This window comes from Girardinichthys multiradiatus, chromosome 11 (genome assembly GCF_021462225.1).
Source record: "Girardinichthys multiradiatus isolate DD_20200921_A chromosome 11, DD_fGirMul_XY1, whole genome shotgun sequence".
In the NCBI taxonomy this organism is placed as follows: domain Eukaryota; kingdom Metazoa; phylum Chordata; class Actinopteri; order Cyprinodontiformes; family Goodeidae; genus Girardinichthys; species Girardinichthys multiradiatus.
In genome coordinates, this window is record NC_061804.1 from 35,465,317 (window position 1) to 35,487,990 (window position 22,674).

The 22,674-nt window shown below is 42.2% G+C and overlaps 1 protein-coding gene across 4 annotated transcripts in view; it reads right to left on the reverse strand.

The window, feature by feature from the left end:
- klhl13 (kelch-like family member 13) overlaps positions 1 to 15,522 on the reverse strand; it is a 49,444-nt gene extending 33,922 nt beyond the window's left edge. For 2 of the 4 annotated variants that reach the window (XM_047379408.1, XM_047379405.1), the window contains exons 1-2: positions 15,386 to 15,522; positions 12,909 to 12,981 (exon numbers count right to left, since the gene is read on the reverse strand). In XM_047379408.1, coding sequence (XP_047235364.1) covers positions 12,909 to 12,961 — 53 coding nt within the window. In that variant the 5' untranslated portion in view covers positions 12,962 to 12,981; positions 15,386 to 15,522. Of the gene's footprint in view, positions 1 to 4,513; positions 4,816 to 12,908; positions 12,982 to 15,385 lie in introns of those variants that run through there. The other 2 variants (XM_047379404.1, XM_047379406.1) reach the window with 2 other exon arrangements.
- Between the last annotated feature and the right edge of the window lie 7,152 nt (positions 15,523 to 22,674).

Below are 22,674 nucleotides of genomic sequence, written 5' to 3' on the forward strand. Positions count from 1 at the left end.
TTTTATATACCAATCATATAGCATCTGTACCAGTCTTTTATTTTTTTTAAGTCTAGCCTCCTAATTCTGAGAAAAACGAGGTAGAGGTTGGATTCTGTAATGGAGGCATTACAAGATTACCCCCATTTCTTCACCCAAAGCCTCTAACATTAATCTGATTTTCAGTGAACTTACAAAAAATAGTGGATCAGAGTGCATTCTGTTGTTTAATGCATTTAGAGATCAAAATGGTGGGAGTTTTTAAGTTTTGATCAACTTTTCAGATTTTTCCCCCAGTATTTGAATTGCAAATCACCAAGCAGAACCAATTAAAGATAACTGGATTATATTAGTATTCCAGTTTATATTCAGCTTTATAATATTATTACAGTAGTTTGGAACAGGAGAATAGGTTTAACCTCATTGCTGGCATATCTTCCCTGAATAAGTGTAATTAAGGAAGACTTGGATACATCTCAGAGGATCTGCTTTATGTATTTTTAACGATAAAGAGGTTTTTTTTTCTCTGCCAGCAGAAGGTTAACTCAACTCAGATTCTCCGGTGAAGAAAACCAGCTCTTATTCTGCGTCGGCTGTTAAAGCAACCGTCCTGCGATTTTCTCAAAAAGATGAATTCATTGCAGGCTGACTTTGAAAAGGCTTCAAATGAAATTTTATAGGGCCAATGAAAATCCTGTCAATGCAGTATCGGCAGCAGACTTTGCAGCCAAATAAGACATATGACATGTCTTTGCAACAGTCTGTTAAAAAGCGTGTCAGAGCTTTTTATTCTTCTTTTAAACTGATAATTTTCCAGCCTCTTTGGAATCTATTCAGATATTTACTCTAATAAGACTTTCTACATTTAAGAGGAGCAAAACACATTCACTGAAGGACATAATGGTAAAAGACGTCCACAAACAAGTAAAAAAAAAAACTAAACCAAGGCCAAGAACAAGAGCAGAAAAAAAAATGCTTTAAATAGAAAGCACTAAAAAATAACAAAACCATATGCATCCCTAGACTGACTGGATTTTCTGCAGTTTGCATCTATTACACTGTTGACAAACAGCAAGATGAGCACAAGGAGGAAAGAAGGGATACGACAAGTGCCAACAAGAGTCCAACAGCAGCTGTGTTAGTTTGACAACTGGATCACCACAGCCCTTTTCACACATTAGTTATGCTTCATTGACTCAAAAAAAAAATGCCTTTACTCGCAAAGACACCCCAGTTTCTACTTTGGTATTTAATCTAAACCAAACAAAGGAAGCTAAGCACTACAGGAAAGCCATTCGGCATTGTTTAATCAGATGAGAGCCAACAATGCCAAAGGTTGGAGCCTTGTGCTGCGTGCCTCACCTCAACGTTCACACATACACACTGAAAGCATCTCTATGACTACCTCTACTGCTGGCTCTATGGTGCTTTAGCAGTGGGTCAACTTAGATTTCAACTAAGCAATTCTGATGAAGACACATTTGGCACAAAGTGCTGCAAGAACAATTTATTGCTTCATTGGTGACATTTACCACATTTATTTGGATAAAAATACAACATAGGACCATAATTCCAAAAGACAGGTGTGTGTCCACCAGCTTTGCACACCCACAGGCTGACATTGTGGATCATTCTTCTTAGTAAAATACCTCGACCTCAGTGAGACTGGATGGAGGAAATCTGAACAGAAATTTTCAAGTTTTGCTAAAGATTTTGAATTTAAATTCAGGTCAGGACTTTAATTCCGTTCATAAAACACTTCAAGGCGGGATAAATGTGCCTTGTTTGCCGTCTCCTTGTGTCTTGTGAAAGGAGAGATGCAGCGAGGGTGGTTGAGCTATGCCTGCCTCTGTTACGCCCATGACTCACCAAGACAGCTGGTCACAGGCCTGCGTCGCGGGAGTGATGAAGATGATGTAGTGTGTGAAACCAGTTAACCGTAGGATAGAAAAGCGTAAATAGACTTAAAAGTATTTTCCGACAAATTGAGAGTGAAATGTGGAATTTAAATTTCAAGCATTTGCACGGCCAACAACAGGATCACTACATAGTTTGTTTGCCATCGTTCTTAATAATAAAAAAATTGAATAGGGAGACCTCCAACACAGATTTGGTGTGTGGAGTTGGCGTCGATGCTGCACCACACCTCCAGTCGTTCCACAGTGACGGTTTTATTTTTGACTGAGCCAGTCTAACCTACTGATATTACTGAATTTAAACTGTGCCACTGAAACTCTGGGTGTATATTAAGTGTCACTGTCCTGCTAGGAGGTGAACCTCTGATCCAGTTTCAAAGTTGCAGCATCTAGCAAGTTTTTCTTTCAGCAATGCCCTGTATTTCGCTCCATTAATCTTTCCAACAATTCTGACCAGTTTCCAGGTCCTTGCTTAAGAAAAGCCTCCCCACAGCATGATGCTGCCACCATTGAGGACTGTCTGGTTAGGGTGATGTAAAGTGCTAGTTTTCTGCCACAATTTTGCATTTAGGCGCAACATTTCAAATATGGCGTCATCTGAACACAACACTTTCTTTCTTGATCCACGACTTGCTACCCAAGTCGTGGATCTCTGTAGCTCTTCCAGAGTTCCCATCATTCTCTATTTACTAATTACGTGACTTCTGAAGGTAATTGGCTTCATTCGATTTTATTTAGGGCTATCAGAGTAAAGGGGTCTGGATACGTATGGATACAACTCAGCAGTGTTCCGTTTGAAAAAAATAAAAAATACCTTTCAAAAACCATGTTTCATTTTTCCTTCACTTGGAGATTATGGTTCTAACATGACAGAACGTGAAAATCTTTAAAGCGTGTCAATACGTTTGAAAGTTTCCAACTGTTCGCTTGGTGGAGGCGATGTCCATCACATATTCTAAAAATTAACTCCTCTGTGTCCGCCATCAGTCGCTAGCTAGGACACAAAAATTACCCCTCACCCAGTTATAAATGTCTGAAGGCAAATGGACAGCTGGTTTATAAAGAGTGACTTCTCCCTCACCACAGACTAACCCCAAATATCAGCCTGTAAAAACACAGCTAACTATTCAGGTTTCAAAATAGTAAGTGGTCTGGCTGGGCAAAGCAACACGGAGCAAAGTAAAGTGGCACCTCGATACATGGGTACACTTCGCATGTGATTGCGTCCACATGATTTAGCAGGAAGATACTGTGAATAGCCACTGTTCCACAACCAAGTAACCACACTTTATGTACTTTAAGATTTGCAACTTCATGGGAAGAGCCGTCAAAGGCCTCCAAAGGACATGCCAGACTGGCTGGTGTAAAGACCCCCGTCTTACATTTACACAATGTCAAGAGACAAAAATAAAGTTTATGTGATGTAAACAATCTTTACAGCCCGTGACAAAGTCTTTGTCATTGCTGTGGCAGGACAGCATTACATTACACAACAAATATATGAAAGATTCTGACATGCACCTAGGATATAGTCGCTCTATATGTGTTGCTGCATTTTTAAGCAGCTTTATTAATCAATAACAGAGGGGGAAAAAATCAATTTCTTGGCTATTGCTATTAACTATTGCTGCAGGTTTTTCTTCAGGAAAAATGTATGTACTGATACAATGACCAAATGCCATTATATTTTAAACACTTAGAGAGTTTGACCTACAGTCAGTTCAGACCTGCTGAGGGCACCTACCTGACAATAACAACATTTTTCAGCTATTTAAGTGTAGCCAACAGTGTTTGTATAGTACAGTCATTGTGGCTTCACATATATCTGTAGAGATGTAAAAGAAAATATAGCAAACAGATGAAAAGGGAAAAAAAAGGTGGAAAGGTTCTTGTGGTCAAGCTTCTAGGCTCATAAATAAAACTACAAGACAACTGGATGACACAAAAATCCAATCTAGAGAAAATCCATCAAAGTACACTGTACTAGCATCAGAAATTCCTGCAGGCAGTGAGTTAGCTCACTCAGCCCAGAGAACTGTTTTTCTTTCCCCTTCAAAATCCAGCTCTTCTTCTATAAGCCGAAGCCATGCCAAGAACCAAACGGAGCTCTGATGGAGGGGATGAAAGCAAGGATGGCGAGAGGTTGTGTGAAGCACCCGCTTTCTACCCTTCCCCCTTCGTGAACAGTAGCTGATGACAATAGCTTCTAAACCAGGGCATGTCAGACATCCTGACAAAGGCAGTCTCCTCCCAAGCTGCCGATTCCCAGCTCCCAAATAAACACAGCCACGGGAAGAGGGCAAGAGTCAGGGATGTGATGCCTGCCATGTCCAGACTTGCAGCACAACAAGCCTATTTGAATAAAAAAATAAAAAAAGGCATGCTGAGATGGAATCATAAAAATCACGCTGGACGAGGGTAATCTCTTGATTCACACTGAGCTCAGTCTCATCCTGCCCAATAAAAGGCACGACATATATAATAGCACCTTAATCTATTTAAATAAATGATGCCAGGAATAAAAAGAAATAAAATTAATTGTTTTTAAAACTGACAAATCCACCAGTAAATACACTACCACAGTTGTGCAATGTGAATCCCATTAAGCTCTTACTCACATGTAGGCAGGCGAAAGGGGTGAGGACCTGGATGTCTTAAGAACTGGCACTGGGAATTTCCAGCTGACAGGAGAACCGCTTTTCCATTTCAACGGCATGTTGTTGTCACCAGTATGGTGCTATAGCAGTACCAGCAGCAAAGAGCATTTCCATGAAAAGATTCCCAATGCAGTCTTCCATCCCACTCTGCCCACACCATGAGGGGGAGGGAGAGCAGCGGTGGCACCAGCAGCTGCAGAGAAACGCTGGTGGAGGCAGTGAGGGCTACAGTCAGGGTTGTGACTTTAGCGGCAGCACTGAGAAGCGTTCGACGCGGCTGCTTGTCCTGCTGCATTCGCAGTTGTTTGGGGGGGGGGGGGGTCTGAAAAGGCTGTAGTTAAGCAACAGTGCCACCTTGCTACAAAGGTGAGGATTACAGCTCTGAGCAAATAGTTTTAAAAAGCTACACTGTTATTTGTAAGGATCTTAATATTAATTTCTCCCTACTGAGACTTGGCACCTTCTTCACCACGCCAGCTTAGGCTTCAACGTCATTTACCCTTCCATTTTTCAACACATCCTCTTTCTACAAGTCCACCTGCTATAGCAAGTAGACCTGCTTTTGCCCTTCTGAATATACTGGTATACCCATAAATTTCATACTGTCTAAAAACAATCTCATCAATTACATAAAGTCTAAAACACTGTCTATAAATCTGTGAATTATGTCAAGTCTGCCATTTAGTGCATCATGATTTGTACATTCTGTTCTCACTGATGCAACGGTACAGCTGCTTTTACTTTAACTCTTGAAGAGAGGAATTTTGTGCTCTGGCTCCTCTGCTGGACAGGCGTGGTAAGGCGTATTCGTCACTTCCTGTTTTCGCTGTTGAACTCGGTGAATTGTTTGGTGTGTGAAGGTTCTCTCGTTTGATCTGATTTCTCTCTACTGTGATACCTCTTACTTGTTCTAATAGATAAGCACGTTGAAACACATACTTTCTGCTGCTGCTTTTAACGATTGAGGACTCTCCATGTCTTACACGGTTTTTTCTAGTAGTGGTAAGGGGTCGTTAGCTTAGCATTAGCTTTAGCTCTACCATGGCTACCCATTCTGCTGTTTCTCTCTCTGAGTCTCCTCCTCTCTGTGTCAGATGTTCAGTTACTCCTCTGACTCCTTTAGTGATAATGGTACATGTAATAAATGTAGCATTGGAACAGATTATTTTGTTTCTTCCCCTTCACAAATTGATTCTTTTGTTCATAGTGTTACTTCATCATTGCGTGATGCATTAGACAATGCAGCCCCCTTGAAATAGAAGGTAATCATTCATAGGAGGCTAGCTCCATGGTTTAATTCAGAGCTGCGTACTTTAAAGCACAATGTTAGAAAATTGGAGAAAATGGCGCTCTACACACCTAGAGGATTCCTACTTAATCTGAAAAAATAGCATACTGTTGTATAAAAAGACACTTCGCCAAGGTAGAACAGCTTATTTCTCATCATTAATAGAAGAAAACAAGAATAATCCTAGGTTTCTCTTTAGTACAGTTGCTAAACTTACACAGAGTCATAGCTCTGTTGAGCCATTCATTCCCTTAGCTCTCAGCAGTCATGACTTTATGGGATTCTTCTTAAACAAAACTGATTCTACTAAAAATAATATCATTGCCATACTCCCAAAGATGATTACTTCATCCTCAGCAAGTCAGACAACATTGGAAGTAACTGTAGAACCTGATCTGTGTTTGGACTGTTTTGATCCTGTGAAGCTTCCTGAGTTATCAGAAATATTAGCTTCATCTAAACCTTCAACTTGTATGTTAGACCCAATCCCAACCAAATCATTTAAGGAAGTGTTCCCTCTGATTACCAGTCCCATTTTAGATATGATTAATCTATCTTTAGTAAATGGATATGTACCACAAGCTTTTAAGGTAGCTGTAATTAAACCTTTACTTAAGAAACCTTCGCTTGATCGAGATGACTTGAAGAATTACAGACCTATATCCAATCTTCCATTCTTATCTAAAATTCTTGAGAAAATAGTTGCTAATTAAATGTGTGACCATTTACACAGCAATGACCTGTTTGAAGAGTTTCAGTCAGGCTTCAGAGCTCATCATCGCACTGAAACAGCTCTGCTGAAAGTCACCAATGATATTTTTATGGCCTCAGATAATGGACTTGTGTCTGTACTTGTCCGGTTAGATCTCAGTGCTGCATTTGATACAGTCGATCACAATATTCTCTTAGAAAGGCTAGAATATGCTGTAAGGATCAGGGGAACAGCACTAGGCAGGGTTCAGTACTTGGGCCAATTTTCTTCACTATATATATGATTCCAATAGGTAAAATTATCAGGCAGCATAGAATAAATGTTCACTGTTACGCTGATGATACTCAGCTTTACTTATCCATAAATCCTGATGAACCCAACCAGTTAGATAGACTACAAGCATGTCTTGAAGATATAAAAACTTGGATGACTTTAAATTTTCTGCTTCTAAATTCAGACAAGACAGAAGTTGTCGTCTTTGGACCGGAGTCTTCAAAAAAGAAACTGCTTAGTCAATCACTTAACCTGGATGGCATTAAATTGACCTCCGATAATAAAGTAAAAAACCTTGGTGTTATGTTTGACCAGGACATGTCATTTAAATCCCATATTAAACAGGTTTCTAGGGTTTCCTTCTTTCATCTCCGGAACATTGCCAAAATTAGAAATATCCTATCCAGGAGTGACGCTGAAAAACCAGTCCATGCATTTGTTAAATCAAGGCTGGACTATTGTAATTCGTTACTATCAGGATGTCCACAAAATGCAGTTAAAAGCCTTCAGCTGATTCAAAATGCTGCAACAAGAGTTCTGATTAAAATTAAAAAGAGAGATAATATTTCTCCTACTTTAGCTTCCCTTCATTGGCTCCCTGTTAAATCCAGAATAGAATTTAAAATTCTCCTTCTCACATATAAAGCCCTTAATGATCTAGCTCCATCATACATCAGAGATCTGATTGTTCCATATGTTCCTAACAGGGCACTTCGTTCTCAGACTGCAGGTTTACTGGTGGTTCCTAGAGTCTCTAGAAGTAGAATGGGAGGCAGATCCTTTAGTTATCAGGCTCCTCTCCTGTGGAACCAGCTCCCGGTTTTGGTCCGGTTTGGCAGACACCCTGTCTACTTTTAAGGCTAGGCTTAAAACTTTCCTTTTTGATAAAGCTTATAGTTAGAGTGGCTTAGGTTATCCTGAGCTATCTCTGTAGTTATGCTGCTATAGGCTTAGACTGCTGGAGGACATAATGACTACTTTCACCCTCTTCGTTACATTCTCACACTACTCTCTAACTCTGCAATATTTGCTGTTATTTCAGTTTTTAACTTTATGTTCTCCATATTTTCTCTTCCTAGAAGCTACACCTGGCCTGACTCTGTATCTACCTGTGACACCTTTCTGGAGCGGGACATCGTCCAAGCTTCTGCTGACAACAACTTAATGCTCACCCTCTACCGATGATCCACTTGGCCTTGTCTTTCAGTGTTTAACCCTTTCTCTCTCCTAGACATGGCAATTGACTGAGCTTTTACTGTGACTAACTATATATGCTCTCTTTCAGACTCTAACCTTGAAAACTGGCTCAAAGTTTATCTGTTCTTTCTTTCTAGGTGAAACGACTAAAAGGAGCTACATCCATTAATATTTACTTTTCCTTCCCATAGAAAGGACTTCTTTGTTCTCTTTGTGTCTCTGCTCTGTTCTCTCAAACCCCCAGTCGGTCGTGGCAGATGGCCGCTCACACTGAACCTGGTTCTGCTGGAGGTTTCTTCCTGTTAAAAGGGAGATTTTCCTCTTCACTGTCGCTACATGCATGCTCAGTATGAGGGATTGGTGCAAAGTCAACACCAGTGACTGTCCACTGTCTCTACATGCTCATCCAGGAGGAGTGAATGCTGCAAGTCACTGACTGGATGCAATCTGCTGGGTTTCCATAGATAGAAAAACTTTTTATCCAATTTGAATAAATAACTGAATCTGACTGCACTGTTCAATGGTTAGGATTAATAGGAATGTATGTACCTGACTTTTGTGAAATGCCTTGAGACAACATGTGTTGTGAATTGGCGCTATATAAATAAACTGAATTGAAATTGAATTGAAGATAACTGCTGGTGTTTAGGTTTTAAAATTCAGTTCTATGTCTCATAGTTTAAACAGAATGGCTTAACTTTGTTTGTTTGTTACCCTCTCTAGTCACACATATCTCTCAAAGTGCTTTACTATAGAGCCACATTCACTCAATCACAATATCAAACACACATTTATACACAGATACACAGAACGGTAGGCAACTTGGGGTTAAGTACCGTGCCCAGGGGCACTCCGACATGTGACAAGGATGAATCTGGAATTGGACCCACAGCTTTTGCACTGCAAGACAACTACTCTACCCAATGAGCCACAGCCGACCAGTTAGATCATACAATACATTTTATTTTTACTTCTTGTGTAAATACTGTTATTTTTATCCAATGCCATCATACCGGACCATTCTCATCTTCCACTATGGCATCATTAAGTAATCTAAAAGGTACAGCCAAAAATCTGTACGTTTGTGAACAATAAGTGCACCCCAAGGCCCTAGATATGTACAAAATATGTATGTAAAATCCTAGAACTTAAAAAAGGTGGTGACTTGCTTTTTTTTTTTTACTGTAAATGTACTGTAATAAAATAACACACAGTCTCTCACAAAGATCCGCTGGTTATGCCCTGCAATAACAGAGACATCAGTATGCGTTCAACTATTTTAGTCTCACTTTCACACTTTCATAGAGGAAGCGGCATGTGCATTGCTCACCACAGACACAGGGCATGCACAAATCACTCCCAAGTTTGGCGCTAGTTGCCGGGAGACCAAAAAGATTTCTACAAGTACTTTGAAAAGTAAGACACACCGCACCCCCTCCAACTGCATACTTGAATGCAGGATGCACCTGTCAAACTCAGAGATGAAAGCACGGGTGGGACTTTAACAGATGAGGAAGAGAAAGAACTGCGCAGCGGCCAAGAAGGTGTGGGTTTACCCACCTCATTTGACAACCTCGGTAGTCTAATTCAGACTGAGTGAGAAGCAAAGTGACTAAATAACGAGTTGAGGCATGAAACTAAGCCTTAGACGGAACAAACACAGACTCTGATTAGATTACATGATTCAAGCATGTTCACAAAGCACTACTCTTTAGATAAAGTTTAAAATTCATCGTGCAAGGACAGTAATCCCAAAGATCTTCCACACAGCTTCCTATTTAACGAGCCGGCGCATCAATGAATTATTTATGACTGCAATCACGGGATAACAGAGCTGTCATTGCTTTCGTGGCTGCAGTGCTAGCTATGCTGTGACAATTTGCAACAGTGAAAAATTCATCCATAATGCACAAACCACAAGGTGGAGGGGAATGTGTGTCAGAATGAACCGTTTGTTGCATCAACTTTTCTAAACACCTGTGGGACAAATGCTGTAATTCATAAAAGCCAAGCGACATTGAGTGTGGTTTTGGCGGGAGTTGTTTTTTTTTTTTTTTTATAATACTTCAGAAACGCTAAAAGTACAGCCACACAAACCCAAACCACAACAAGAGGTTGAGTAAGAAAACAAACCGCAGTCTTCCTCAAGAGCTGCAGCTTATGACTGTCTAGATGACAGGAGTGGCCTTTCTGAATGAGGTTGCTAATAAAAAAAACACTTCCACTATACTGCTTATACACTGCTATGAAAACGTTTTTGCACCCTTAGGGTTTTCTTGTTTTTGCTTTTCTGTCACAAATGTTTCAGATCAAGCTAATTTTATTTTAAGAGAAATAACCTGAGTAAAGAAAAAACGTTTTCAAATGATGATTTAATTTATTAAAACAGGGAGAAAAAAAGCTATTCAAACCAAACTGGCGTGAAACAAAAAAAAAAAGTAATTGCCCCTTAAACCTAATAACTGGCTTAACTGGTGGCCCATTAGTGACGACAACTGAGTTGTCATTGACATCAGTGTCCAGGGATTTTGGCCCACTCTTCTTTGAAGAAATGTTTTAATTCTGCCACATTATAGGGTTTTCATAGATGAAGTGAAACCATGGATTCTTAATCGGATTCAGATCTGGACTTTAACTAGGCCACACTAAAACCTTAATTTCGGTTATGAGCAATTGAGAGATGGATTTTACTGCTGTGATTTAGATTGCTCTCCTGCCTACATGTGCTTAAGGTCACAAGCTGATGACTGGATAGTCTCCTTCAGAATTGTTGCTAGAGAGCAGAAATTGCTGTTCCTTGGATTATGACGAGTCATTTGGGTCCTAAAGCAAGATATCACACCAACAGCACCATGTATGACTGTTGGTATGGTGGTCTTTGTCTGAAAGGTGTTAGTTTTACGCCAGATCTAACAAGACGCATACTGTACCTTCTAAAAAAGTTCTACGTGGAGGGCAGTGGTTTTCAGCTTGTACTTCTACCAAGGATGCAATTTTGCCCAGTTTCTTTCCTACTGTTGAGTCAGGAATACTAACATAAACTGAAGCCTGCAAGGCTGATGTGAAACATTTAACTGTGGCAAAAAATAAAATCAAAACCTGTAAGGGTTCAAATACTTTTCCACACAGTATAATGTGTACACATGATGTAATAAAATATGTTTTGTATTTATGGAAGATAACTAACACTTCCCCTTATTAGTTCTGTCCATGTACTGGCATATTATTCAAATCACTCTGTGTGCATAATTAAATAGAAAAAAAACAAGGTTGAACAAATGATTGAGCATCACAGCAAGAATCAGATTGGATTTGGAGAACCGTTTCATTCGGAAGCAAGACTAATAAACATCCATAACCCTTCTGGATCGTTACCAGATTTTAGGTCAAGAAATGAGGCACCATGCTGGTGTACGATTGATGCTCCTTTGAGACATATCACACAGCCTGCGTTTATTAAATAATGTGACCATTACAAGCTTTCTCTGACTAACCTAATTCTAATTCTTTATTATAGCGTCACTGCTGGAAAATAGTCTAGTTACGGCTTTAGAACGCCTGTTTTGTAATTTCGACCGGAGCCCTCTCTCCTCATCTCAAGCAGAAACTCTGCATCAGGGAAAGCCCTTTAACGTTTGTCAAAGTTACATATTTTAATAAGGTTTGTAGAGACTTTATGTAAGCTATAAAGTGTAATTGCTGATAGATTCACTGGCTATACTTTTTTTTCAGCATACATAGTTAACATAAAGAGCACTGTTTTGTACCTCACCATGGAAACACGCAAATCAAATGGCAGGGGTAAAGTAGGAGGTTCCAGGAAAATAAATTCAGAGGAAAAATGTTCTGTCTCAAAAGGTGAAACATATCTATACAGACAAAGATTGAAGAAAAAAAAAATGACCATGCACCAGTCACTCATAAGATTATGATCATTCACCTAGGTAACCCTAACTGAGAAATCACTGAAGCACTGAGTGTGGACAAAGAACGCCTTATTGGTTTCTGTAGTTTTGGGCGCTAAGATTTTGCAAAAACGTCTTTCGGGCCCTGTGGGGTCTAAGTGGATTGGCTTCAACTCAACAGAATAGATCCTTTAAACTTTGTGTCCCAGAAGTTTGGACAGCAGGTAAATAATTATTTTTAATTTCTTTAAACACCCATCTTTACTGCTTTTCAAGCAGATCACAGAAAAATAGAACAGATGCAGCTGCAGGTGATAATAAATACCAGAAACTAAAATGACTTCAGAAAATAATTCTGGCAGCTCTGTGTGTAATCCCGTTAGCATTCTTGCTTGATGCTTCTAACATTGCAACGGGCTTATAAAACTATTCAGTTGACGCGTGTCAAATGTGGCAACAATTAGCCAAAAGCTGTTTAAACGACAAAGTTACTACAGTCAAATGTCAACAAATTTAGCCAGTATTAAGCACAAGTCTGTCAAGCATTAATTGGCTTTCATTGTTGAACTATTCTAATGGAAAAACTAGAGGTCTTTCCAAGGAATTGGAGGTACTCCAGTAAGACTCTTAGGACTAGCCCTCAGTCCTGGTCAGTGTGCAGCGATGTCTACTCTTGTTTCTCAAAGAGTAATCAGGAATTAGCCAATTCAACTCATGTAATGCTAATGTCAATTCCCATCTGAAACTAGGCCTTTTTGCTGCTGGATTACTTGAGGTTTGTTCTGTTTTTCCATGAAATTATTTTTTGCTTTATAACAACAAAAAAAAGATCCCTGAACATTCAAAGATTGTCAATTCAGTCGGTTTACTGCTGCTGGTTTATTTACAAGGTTTGTTAGCTAAAAAATGAAATAAGAAGAAACGATACACACTTTCACAATGAATTATGAAATGATGACAAAATGTGACACATCACATTACCTGTCATGTTGTCCGACAGGCATCGTCTCCCCTCTGTGTGCAGGGTGATCCATACCCTCCCCAAAAAGCACACCTGGACATCAAAATAATAAATGAAAGCTTTTTAAACACATAATTAAGACCATCTTTAAAACCTTTAATAAAAATGATGGACACCTTAAAATCCTTCAGACTGGTAGAAGCTCAAGACTCGCCAGTACATGAACAGCTTCTTTAATCTTAAATAAATGACCTGCACCTGTTCATACAGCTTGACCCAATGATACTGAACTAAAACATAGATGTCTGCTTTTTTTGTGGGATTCATATAATTTAATTCTGGGTTTTGTGCAATACTGGAGAAATGTATGAAAATAAGATTCAAGTACACATTTTATCTTTTATTGTACAACCTGAGTAACTGGCAGCCTGAGTGAAGATTTTTTGTGAGTTACAGGTCGTGTTAAACAAATCCATATTAGGAAAGTGTTTTTGCCAGCCATTGATAATTGAAACTTTGCACTTTTAGCTGAACATGTATTTATTCATTTTCCTCTCGTTACAGCATATCTTCTATAAATGGATATGTATCATTAGAATCCTTTATAAAAACATATGTTCACCTCAGTGCAACTTTATAATGCGAATGTCCTTCAGTAGATCTAAATAAAATGGCAAAATTACTTCCTCAGAAGCTTATCAACTTCTGCAGAGGACTCGTAATGAACCATTTTAATTCAGATGTGCTGGAACAGAGATGCAGCTAAAAATTGTAGGACACGTGTTCTGAAAAACTGATGTTTTGGCTAAACAATTTCAGTTCCATCTGAAGACAAGTAACCCCAGAGCAGAGCTTGATGATGATGCCACCACCATCTTTTACCACAGGGTGTTTAGTGTCATTTATGTGCTGAACACCTTACAGGACTTTGACAGAAAAGGTGTGCTTTATCAAACCATACCATAACATATTCCCCCACATGCTTTGGGAGATTTTAGCCATGCCTGAAGGTTTTCTTTTGAAAAAAAAATAATAATTTTGTAATACAAATCTACTCTTTAGTCCAGAAATACAGAGAATACACAACCAGTAATTTCTGAAAATTCTAGTATATTGGCAGCTACCCCGACTAGACTCAGCTTTTTTCTTTTCATCAGATTTGAAGAAATCTCCAGTTATTGATGACTGCGTGTTTTTGTGTGTGTGTGTGTGTGTGTGCGCGTGTGTGTACTTCAAACAACTAATAGTTCAAGGGTGTGCAAAAAAAAAAAAAAATGATACAGCTTTTTATTTATACATATATCTTATACTCTAACATATTAGTTTTTACTTTTAATGTTTTAGCTTGTTTAGCCTTTATTTAACCCGGAAAAAGCTTATTGAGATAAAAATATAATTCTTCAAGAATTATATTGACAAAATAAACTAAAGTACAAATAAACACTCAACCCACAGTACATACTCAATTGAAGAAAACGGTTACATAGTATTAGATAAAATAGTAAAAATTAAAATAGATAATTCAAGATATAAAACTAATCTGTCTGTAAGGAAACCTCAATACATTCTTCGAATCCAAAAACACCACAGTTAATGTGATAGAAAAGGTGAGTGATCTCTATCCTCTAGATGAAAAGCTTTTGAGGCAGTGTATTTACAACTTGTTTCTTTGTGTAGAACCAGGCTAATTAAAGGGTAAACGAATATCTACACCGAGGATAACTAATCAGCTTAAATTTACTGCTGTTTTGATTTAATTTAGCTTTTTCAAAGTGATAAAACAATGGCGCTGTCTCTTTAAGTGATCGCAATGTGGTTCACATGTCAATTCAGGCGGATTCCTCATTCAAGTTTGATCCCTGTTGTTGACATTTGTTTTTAAGTTTAGTAATAAAAAACAACAACAGGGCGCTGTGAGCGGATCTCACTAGAATAGTGTTTTAAAACTTAAATAATGTTGTGTTTTTAAAAGTCGCCTCTCAGCGTAGGTGAGACCTTTTTTGCTAGCTGGTGTTCAAAGCTAAAATCGATTGAAACAACAAACGGCATTAGTCGGACAGACCCATTCGATTAGCAGACAGCACTGTCAAAGGCTTGTTGGCTTTCTGGCCATGTTGTTGCCTCCACAATGTCGGTCCATTCTCCTCTGGGATTCAGGCTCTAGCTAACTAGCTTAGCCAACACTAACGTTAACGTTTGCTATCCTAAAATCTTGGCAAAAGGCCACACCAATACATGGTTGTCAAGTTGAAAAGTATTCTCCATATTCAGCTAAGTGTGTTTAGTTAATTTACTGAGCCGCAACTGACCGGTGTCTAACCATAAGTTAGTTGGTTTAGTTAGTCTGGTGGGTTGATTGATATGCAACAGCCAGCAGATGCCTGTGCCCAACTGTCAGCTAGTATGTGTTCAGCTAAACATGCAACGTACGATATTCCCACTACTTTACTCTGTTTTTTATACACTCCGTAAACTTTTAGGTAACATGTTCAATTACCTTTCGAAGCAAGATAACGATACCAGCGTCCTTGTTTTCCTTTCCAAGCCCCTCAAATCCACTTACAAGGCTGAAGCCGCCTTCCTCCTCCCTATATCCAATGCTGTTGTCGTTTACTGTCAAGCAGGAAACATCGAAACTTCCCATTGGTGAAAGAGTCTGGCAATCTTCTGTCATTGGCTCAAAACTTCCGTTACTAAATAAAGTGGTTTTAGGAAGAGTTCGTTTCATGTGCAGCACATTGAAGCTGGCTGAACAGTGTATACTGCTGTGGTCTTTAAACGAGTAGCGCTCCAAACCATCTACCCAGTTAAAATGTAAGAAATTTTACACACAAAACAACAACAAGCCTCAGATATGCGTGACATAAAAATTTAAAGTGAGAAAGAAAGAAAGGAATTGTGGTAGAATATTATAACTGCAGTCTGTTCCTCATATAAATACTTCATAATGATACGAATGTGGTTTAGAAAAGCAGAAGTAAGATTTTTAGCAAGAGAACTACAGATAGCGTGTTGAGTTAATCAGTCTACTCATAGATTTTCATGTGAAATGCGATTGAATTCAGGTTTGATAATACTTCATTTGTGTTGATGTGAAATTATACTATATTGCCTATAATATCGAGTCACTTACATTTTTAATCTGTAGAGCTGGCCCGCTTTGCAGCTATAATAGGTTAAACTCTTCTGTGAAGGTTTTTCTCAAGCATTAGGAGTGTGTTCATGCAACATTATGACCATTCTTCCAAAAACACATTCGTAAGGTCTGACATTGATGTTGGACGAGAAGGCCTGGCTTGCAGTCAACAATGCATTGATGCAACAATTTATACAGGAGGTGGTTTTACTGGGTTGAGGTCAGGACTTTGTGGAGGCCAGTTCTGTTCTGCCACACCAAACTTGTTCTTCTGTCTTTATGGATCTTTCTTTGTGGACCTGTGCACAGTCATATCGGAACAGGAAGGGGCCATCCAAACACTGTTCCCAGAAACTTAAGAGCATAAAATTGTCTTGTTAGGCTAGAGCATTAAGATTTCTTTTCACTGAAACCTAAAGGGCCAAGCCCACCTGCTTAAGAACATCCCCACATCCCCTCTGCTCCAAACTTTATACTTGGCAAAATATAGTTAGGCAAGCAGTGCTCTGCTGGCAACTGCCGGACATAGGCTGGGATTGCCAGACAGATGTGCATGATTGGAGGTTTGTCACTCTAGAGAGCATGTTTTCAATGCTACAGCAGCAGCATTGTGCTTTACACCACTGCATCCTGCGCTTTTCATCGCACTTGGTAATGTAAGGCTTGGATGCAGGTGCTTGGCCATGGAAACCCATTACAGAAAGCTCTGTTATTTAGATAATTTGAAGGCCACATGAGGTTTGGAGCTTAGTAACTATTAACTCTGTAGAGAGTTTTCAGCACTTTATGCACCTCAGCATCCTCTGACCCTGCTCTGTGAATTTACGTCTCCTATCACTTCACGGTTGAGTTTCATTCAATCCAAGTTGCTTAAACTTTGTTATAATACCACTTACAGTTGACTGTGGAATATTTACTAGCAAGGATATTTAATGACTGGACTTTTTGCAAAGGTGGCATCCTATCATAGTTCTATGCATGATCTTGAAGAAGTCTCTGACTAAAGACAATTGGTTGTTGAATTTATAGTAGAGAATGCTCAGAGTTGCCAATTACCTTAATAATTGTATGAAGCATTCTTCTTTAATTAATGAGATATTGGGACTCCAGAGCAGCCCTCAGAACAGCTCCAGCTTCCTTAAACTACTGATCAGCTCACTGGCTCTGATGCTGCTACTCTAACTAATGACTGCACTTGAGACTGTCCACAACAGACTTATTGACCTTAAAACTATGAATGCTTTTACAGACTGTAATAAAGAAACATAAAATTTGAAAAAAGCATTAACAGATTTGCAATTGAGTCAGTGAATTCAATAAGGGCCCAACTAGACAGACGTATTTTGTGATCCACAGGTGAAAATCCATTCCCTCGCGTACAAGAATGTCACAGCTCTTATTCATGCATGTACTTGAAAAGAACATGAACCAAAGAGGGCTGCTCTGTGGCACAGAGGTTAGCACTCTTGCCTTGCAGCAAGAAGATCTCTGTTGCTTTGCAGCAAGAATTGGTCTCTCTAAAACTGTCCTTAGATTTAAGTATGTTTGTAACAGTTAAGGACATTGGATGAAGCAGAAGGACCAAAATATCGAGGCACGTGACGTGGCCCGGTACGGCGGAACCGGGGTCCCACCCTGGAGCCAGGCCTGGGGTCGGGACTCGTCGAAAAGCGCCTGGTGGCCGGGTTGCTCCTCGTGGGACCCGGCCGGGCCAAGCCCGAACGAGAGACACGAGGCCATCCCCCAGTGGGCCCACCACCTGCAGGGGGAACTGTGAGGGACCGGTGCAAAGAGGATTGGGTGGCGGACAAAGGTGGAGACCTCAGCGGCCCGATCCCCGGATGCTTAGGCTGGCTCTAGGGACGTGGAATGTCACCTTGCTGGGGGGGAAGGAGCCTGAGCTTGTGCGGGAGGTCGAGAGATATCGACTAGAAATAGTCGGGCTCGCCTCCACGCACAGCGTGGGCTCTGGAACCCATCTCCTTGAGAGGGGTTGGACTCTCTTCTACGCTGGAGTGGCCCACGGGGAGAGGCGGCGGGCTGGTGTGGGTTTGCTTGTTGCCCCCCAGCTCAGCCGTCTCGTGTTGGGGTTTACCCCAGTGGATGAGAGGGTCGTATCCCTGCGCCTTCGGGTTGGGGAGAGGTCTCTGACTATCATTTCAGCCTACGGGCCAAGTGGTAGTGCAGAGTACCCGGCCTTCTTGGCGTCCCTGTCGGGGGTGCTGGATAGTGCCCCTCCCCGGACTCCATTATTCTGCTGGGGGACTGAAGAGAGGGGCTGAGCTGTCCACTGATCACCACCTGGTGGTGAGTTGGATCCGCTGGAGGAGGAGAAAGCCGGACAGACTTGGCAGGCCCAAGCGCATAGTGAGGGTCTGCTGGGAACGCCTGGCGGAGCCCTCGGCCAGGGATGTATTCAACTCCCACCTCCAGGAGAGCTTCGACCAGATCCCGAGGGATGTTGGAGACATAGAGTCCGGGTGGACCATGTTCTCAGCATCTATTGTCGATACTGCTGCCCGTAGCTACGGCCGTAAGGTCTGCGGTGCCTGTCGCGGCGGCAATCCCAGAACCCGGTGGTGGACACCGGCAGTAAGGGATGCTGTCAAGCTGAAGAAAGAGTCCTATCGGCTGTGGTTGGCTTGTGGGACTCCTGAGGCGGCTGACGGGTACCGTGAGGCCAAGCGTGCTGCGGCCCGGGCTGTGGCAGAGGCAAAAACTTGGGCCTGGGAGGAGTTCGGTGAGGCCATGGAGAAGGACTACCGGTTGGCCTCAAAGCGATTCTGGCAAACCGTCCGGCGCCTCAGGAGGGGGAAGCAGTGCTTCACCAACACTGTTTATAGTGGGGGTGGGAGACTGCTGACCTCAACTGAGGACATTATCGGGCGATGGAAGGAGTACTTCGAGGATCTCCTCAATCCTGCCATCACGCATTCCGTGGTGGAAACAGAGACTGGGGACTCGGGGTTGGACTCTTTCATCACCCAGGCTGAAGTCACCGAGGTGGTTAAAAAGCTCCGCGGTGGCAAGGCTTCGGGGGTGGATGAGATCCGCCCTGAGTACCTCAAGTCTCTGGATGTTGTAGGGCTGTCATGGTTGACACGCCTCTTCAACATTGCATGGCGGTCGGGGACAGTGCCTCTGGACTGGCAGACTGGGGTGGTGGTCGACCGGAGGGTGTGTTCCAACTACAGGGGGATCACACTCCTCAGCCTCCCTGGTAAGGCCTACGCCAGAGTATTGGAGAGGAGAGTCCGACCGATAGTCGAACCTCGGCTTCAGGAGGAGCAGTGTGGTTTTCGTCCCTGCCGTGGAACACTGGACCAGCTCTATACCCTCTACAGGGTGCTCGAGGGTTCATGGGAGTTTGCCCAACCGGTTCACATGTGTTTTGTGGACCTGGAGAAGGCATTCGACTGTGTCCATCATGATGCCCTGTGGGGGGTGCTCCAGGAGTGTGGAATTGGGGGCCCTTTATTAGGGGCCATCCAGTCCCTGTACGAGCGGAGCAGGAGTTTGGTCCGCATTGCCGGCACTAAGTCGGACCTGTTCCCGGTTCATGTTGGACTCCGGCAGGGCTGCCCTTTGTCACCGGTCCTGTTCATAACTTTTATGGACAGGATTTCTAGACGCAGCCAAGGGCCGGAGGGGGTCTGGTTTGGGGACCAGTGGATTTCGTCTCTTCTTTTTGCGGATGACGTGGTCCTGCTGGCCCCCTCTAGCCAAGACCTACAGCATGCGCTGTGGCGGTTCACAGCCGAGTGTGAAGCGGCTGGGATGAGGATCAGCTCCTCCAAGACCGAGGCCATGGTACTCGACCGGAAAAGGGTGGCTTGTTCTCTTCAGGTTGGAGGGGAGTTCCTGCCTCAAGTGGAGGAGCTTAAGTATCTCGGGGTCTTGTTCACGAGTGAGGGAAGAATGGAGCGGGAGATCGACAGATGGATCGTGTGGCTGCCACAGTAATGGGGGCACTGTGCCGGTCCGTTGTGGTGAAGAGAGAGCTGTGCTGAAAAGCAAAGCTCTCAATTTACCAGTCGGCCTACGTTCCTACCCTCACCTATGGTCATGAACTTTGGGTCATGACCGAAAGAACGAGATCCCGGATACAAGCGGCTGAAATGAGCTTCCTCCGTAGGGTGGCCGGGCACTCCCTTAGACATAGGGTGAGGAGCTCGGCCATCCGGGAGGGGCTCGGAGTAGAGCCGCTGCTCCTCCACATCGAGAGGAGCCAGTTGAGGTGGCTTGGGCATCTATACCGGATGCCTCCTGGACGCCTTCCTCGGGAGGTGTTCCAGGCACGTCCCACCGGGAGGAGGCCCAGGGGATGGCCCGGGACACGCTGGAGGGCCTATGTCTCTCGGCTGGCCTGGGAACGCCTTGGGCTCCCCCTGGAGGAGCTGGAGGAGGTGTCTGGAGAGAGGGACGTCTGGGCATCTCTGCTGAGTCTGCTGCCCCCGCGACCCGGTCCCGGATAAGCGGAAGACGACGAGTACGAGTACTTTTTTTTTCTTTCACTTAGAGTCGTGATAAGATGGGAATAGTCAGAAGTGTGTAGATGCAGATTAAAGCCAAGCGTGTTGGTCTGTAGTCTGTTTTTTTACATCAGGTTTTTATATAACAATGGTTCTGACTGGCCTGTCCAGGGTGTACCCCGCCTCTTGCCCATAGACTGCTGGAGATAGGCACCAGCTCTCCCGCGACCCACTATGGAATAAGCGGTAGAAAATGACTGACTGACTGGCTCTGACTGAATCAAACATGTTTTGTTTGTTTATGTAAAGTTTTGATTTGATTTGATTCAAAAATGACCTAATTCCATTGTCTATATTTAGTCGCCTACCTAAAACCAATCTCTCATTTACCTCCATATTTTGTGATTTATTTCCTCTTGTAGGCCACTATAGGTGTCAAAGATATAATGCTAAGACAATGTTTATACCTCGAGAAACAAAAACCTCCTTTAAATGAAGGCTCGATGGACTGGGGTCCTTATTAAATTCACTGATTCAATTCCTGACTGTGTGCAGCTTTATAACAAATAAATAAATCGAATGTCTTTTTATGTACATTGTCTGATAATTTAATATACTCGTAGCTGGAGTCTTTGTCCACTGAGGGAACATTCTCCAGACTTGAGCTGCTGGTGGTACTGAAACAGAGATGGCTTCACTGCTGCAGGCGGACCTTAAATAGTGAGAGCTTCGTAAGGAACTTTAGTGGCTTCTTGGAAGGCAGAAGTTGGCCTCACCACATGAGAAGACTGGAAACAAACCCTTGTCCCATCAGGAAGTGGGGAAAGTGGTCGTTGGTCTTCTTCACCAAGTAGCAAAAGTGGAAGGGAGCATTACCAGCACTTCCCACAGTTTGACAGCCGTCACTTGTGATGATTTGATATTTACTAAACTGACCAACTAATGGTGCTGAAGGACCAAGAGGTCCAACAGATGGAGACCAGTTCTCAGACATTTCGCCTCAGATGTAAAGTTCCTTCATAAAAGCAGGTGCTGAGTGTATTTAGAGGAAGATCTGAAGGAGATTCTGTAGCTGAAGATCATGGTGTCTTGTTGTTTCTGGTTGATGATGATGTCTGATCTCTGTTTACAGGTGTGCTGAGGAAGATGATGGGGAAACCACACGTGCCTTCTCCTTCCTTATTGATCTCCATCCTCCAACGCCCTCCTGCTCCTCAACAAACCCAATAAACTGCTTTCTCCTGAGAAGGCTTTGAAGATGGACCAGTCCAGTGTGAGGCTGAAAGGTGAAGAAGATGCAGGAAGCTGCTGTAGATTTATGGATCCCACCAGTTGGGCCTGACATTCCTGTATGACTTGTGGGACTCTAGAGGAATCCTTTCCACCATCCAGCAGGTTAAAGTGGAAACTCAACAGGACTCCCAGAGCAAAGTGACTGCTGCAAGCAGATGAACTGAGTTACTGCAGAAATCTGATGCAGAGCTTTTTAACTCTGAATTGGACTCTGCATCTGAATCTGTTCCTTTTGTTGTAAATAAACCTTGTTTCCATCTTCAGTTCAGGAGGCAACATAACAACAAGAACATCTTCTAAGGTCTGATATACCAGGAAATAATAATCTATTTTGTTTCAGCATTATAAATTTCTCTTTAAGTGATGGACATATGGATTCACGATTGAATACTTTGGTACACAGAGGAGATCATGGTTCACTCAATGACTGCAAGGTGCCCAGGTACTATGGCTGAAAAACAAGCCCGAGCCATCATACCTCCACCACCATGCTTGACAGCAGGTATGAGGTGTTTGTACTGATATGCTGGGTTTGGTTTCCTACAAACATGCTTCACCACATTATGGTCAAACATCTGTACTTTGGTCTCATCTGTTTAGAGAACATTGTCCCAAAGTCTTGTCCTATGTTCAGATGTAGCTTTGCTAACCTAAGTCCTGCTGCCATCTTGTTTCTAGAGAAAAGAGGCTTGCAACCTTTCCAAGCTGCCATGCTGATTCAGTGTTTTTCTAGCTGTCCTGTTATGACCTTTAACCTGCTAATTGAGGTCTGTAGAGTCTGAGATGGAGCTCCTGGGTTTTGGATCATTTCTCTAAGCTTCACGCTCTGACCTTGGGACATCCACTCCCGGGAAGGTTGACAGCTGTCTGAGATGTTTTCCTCCT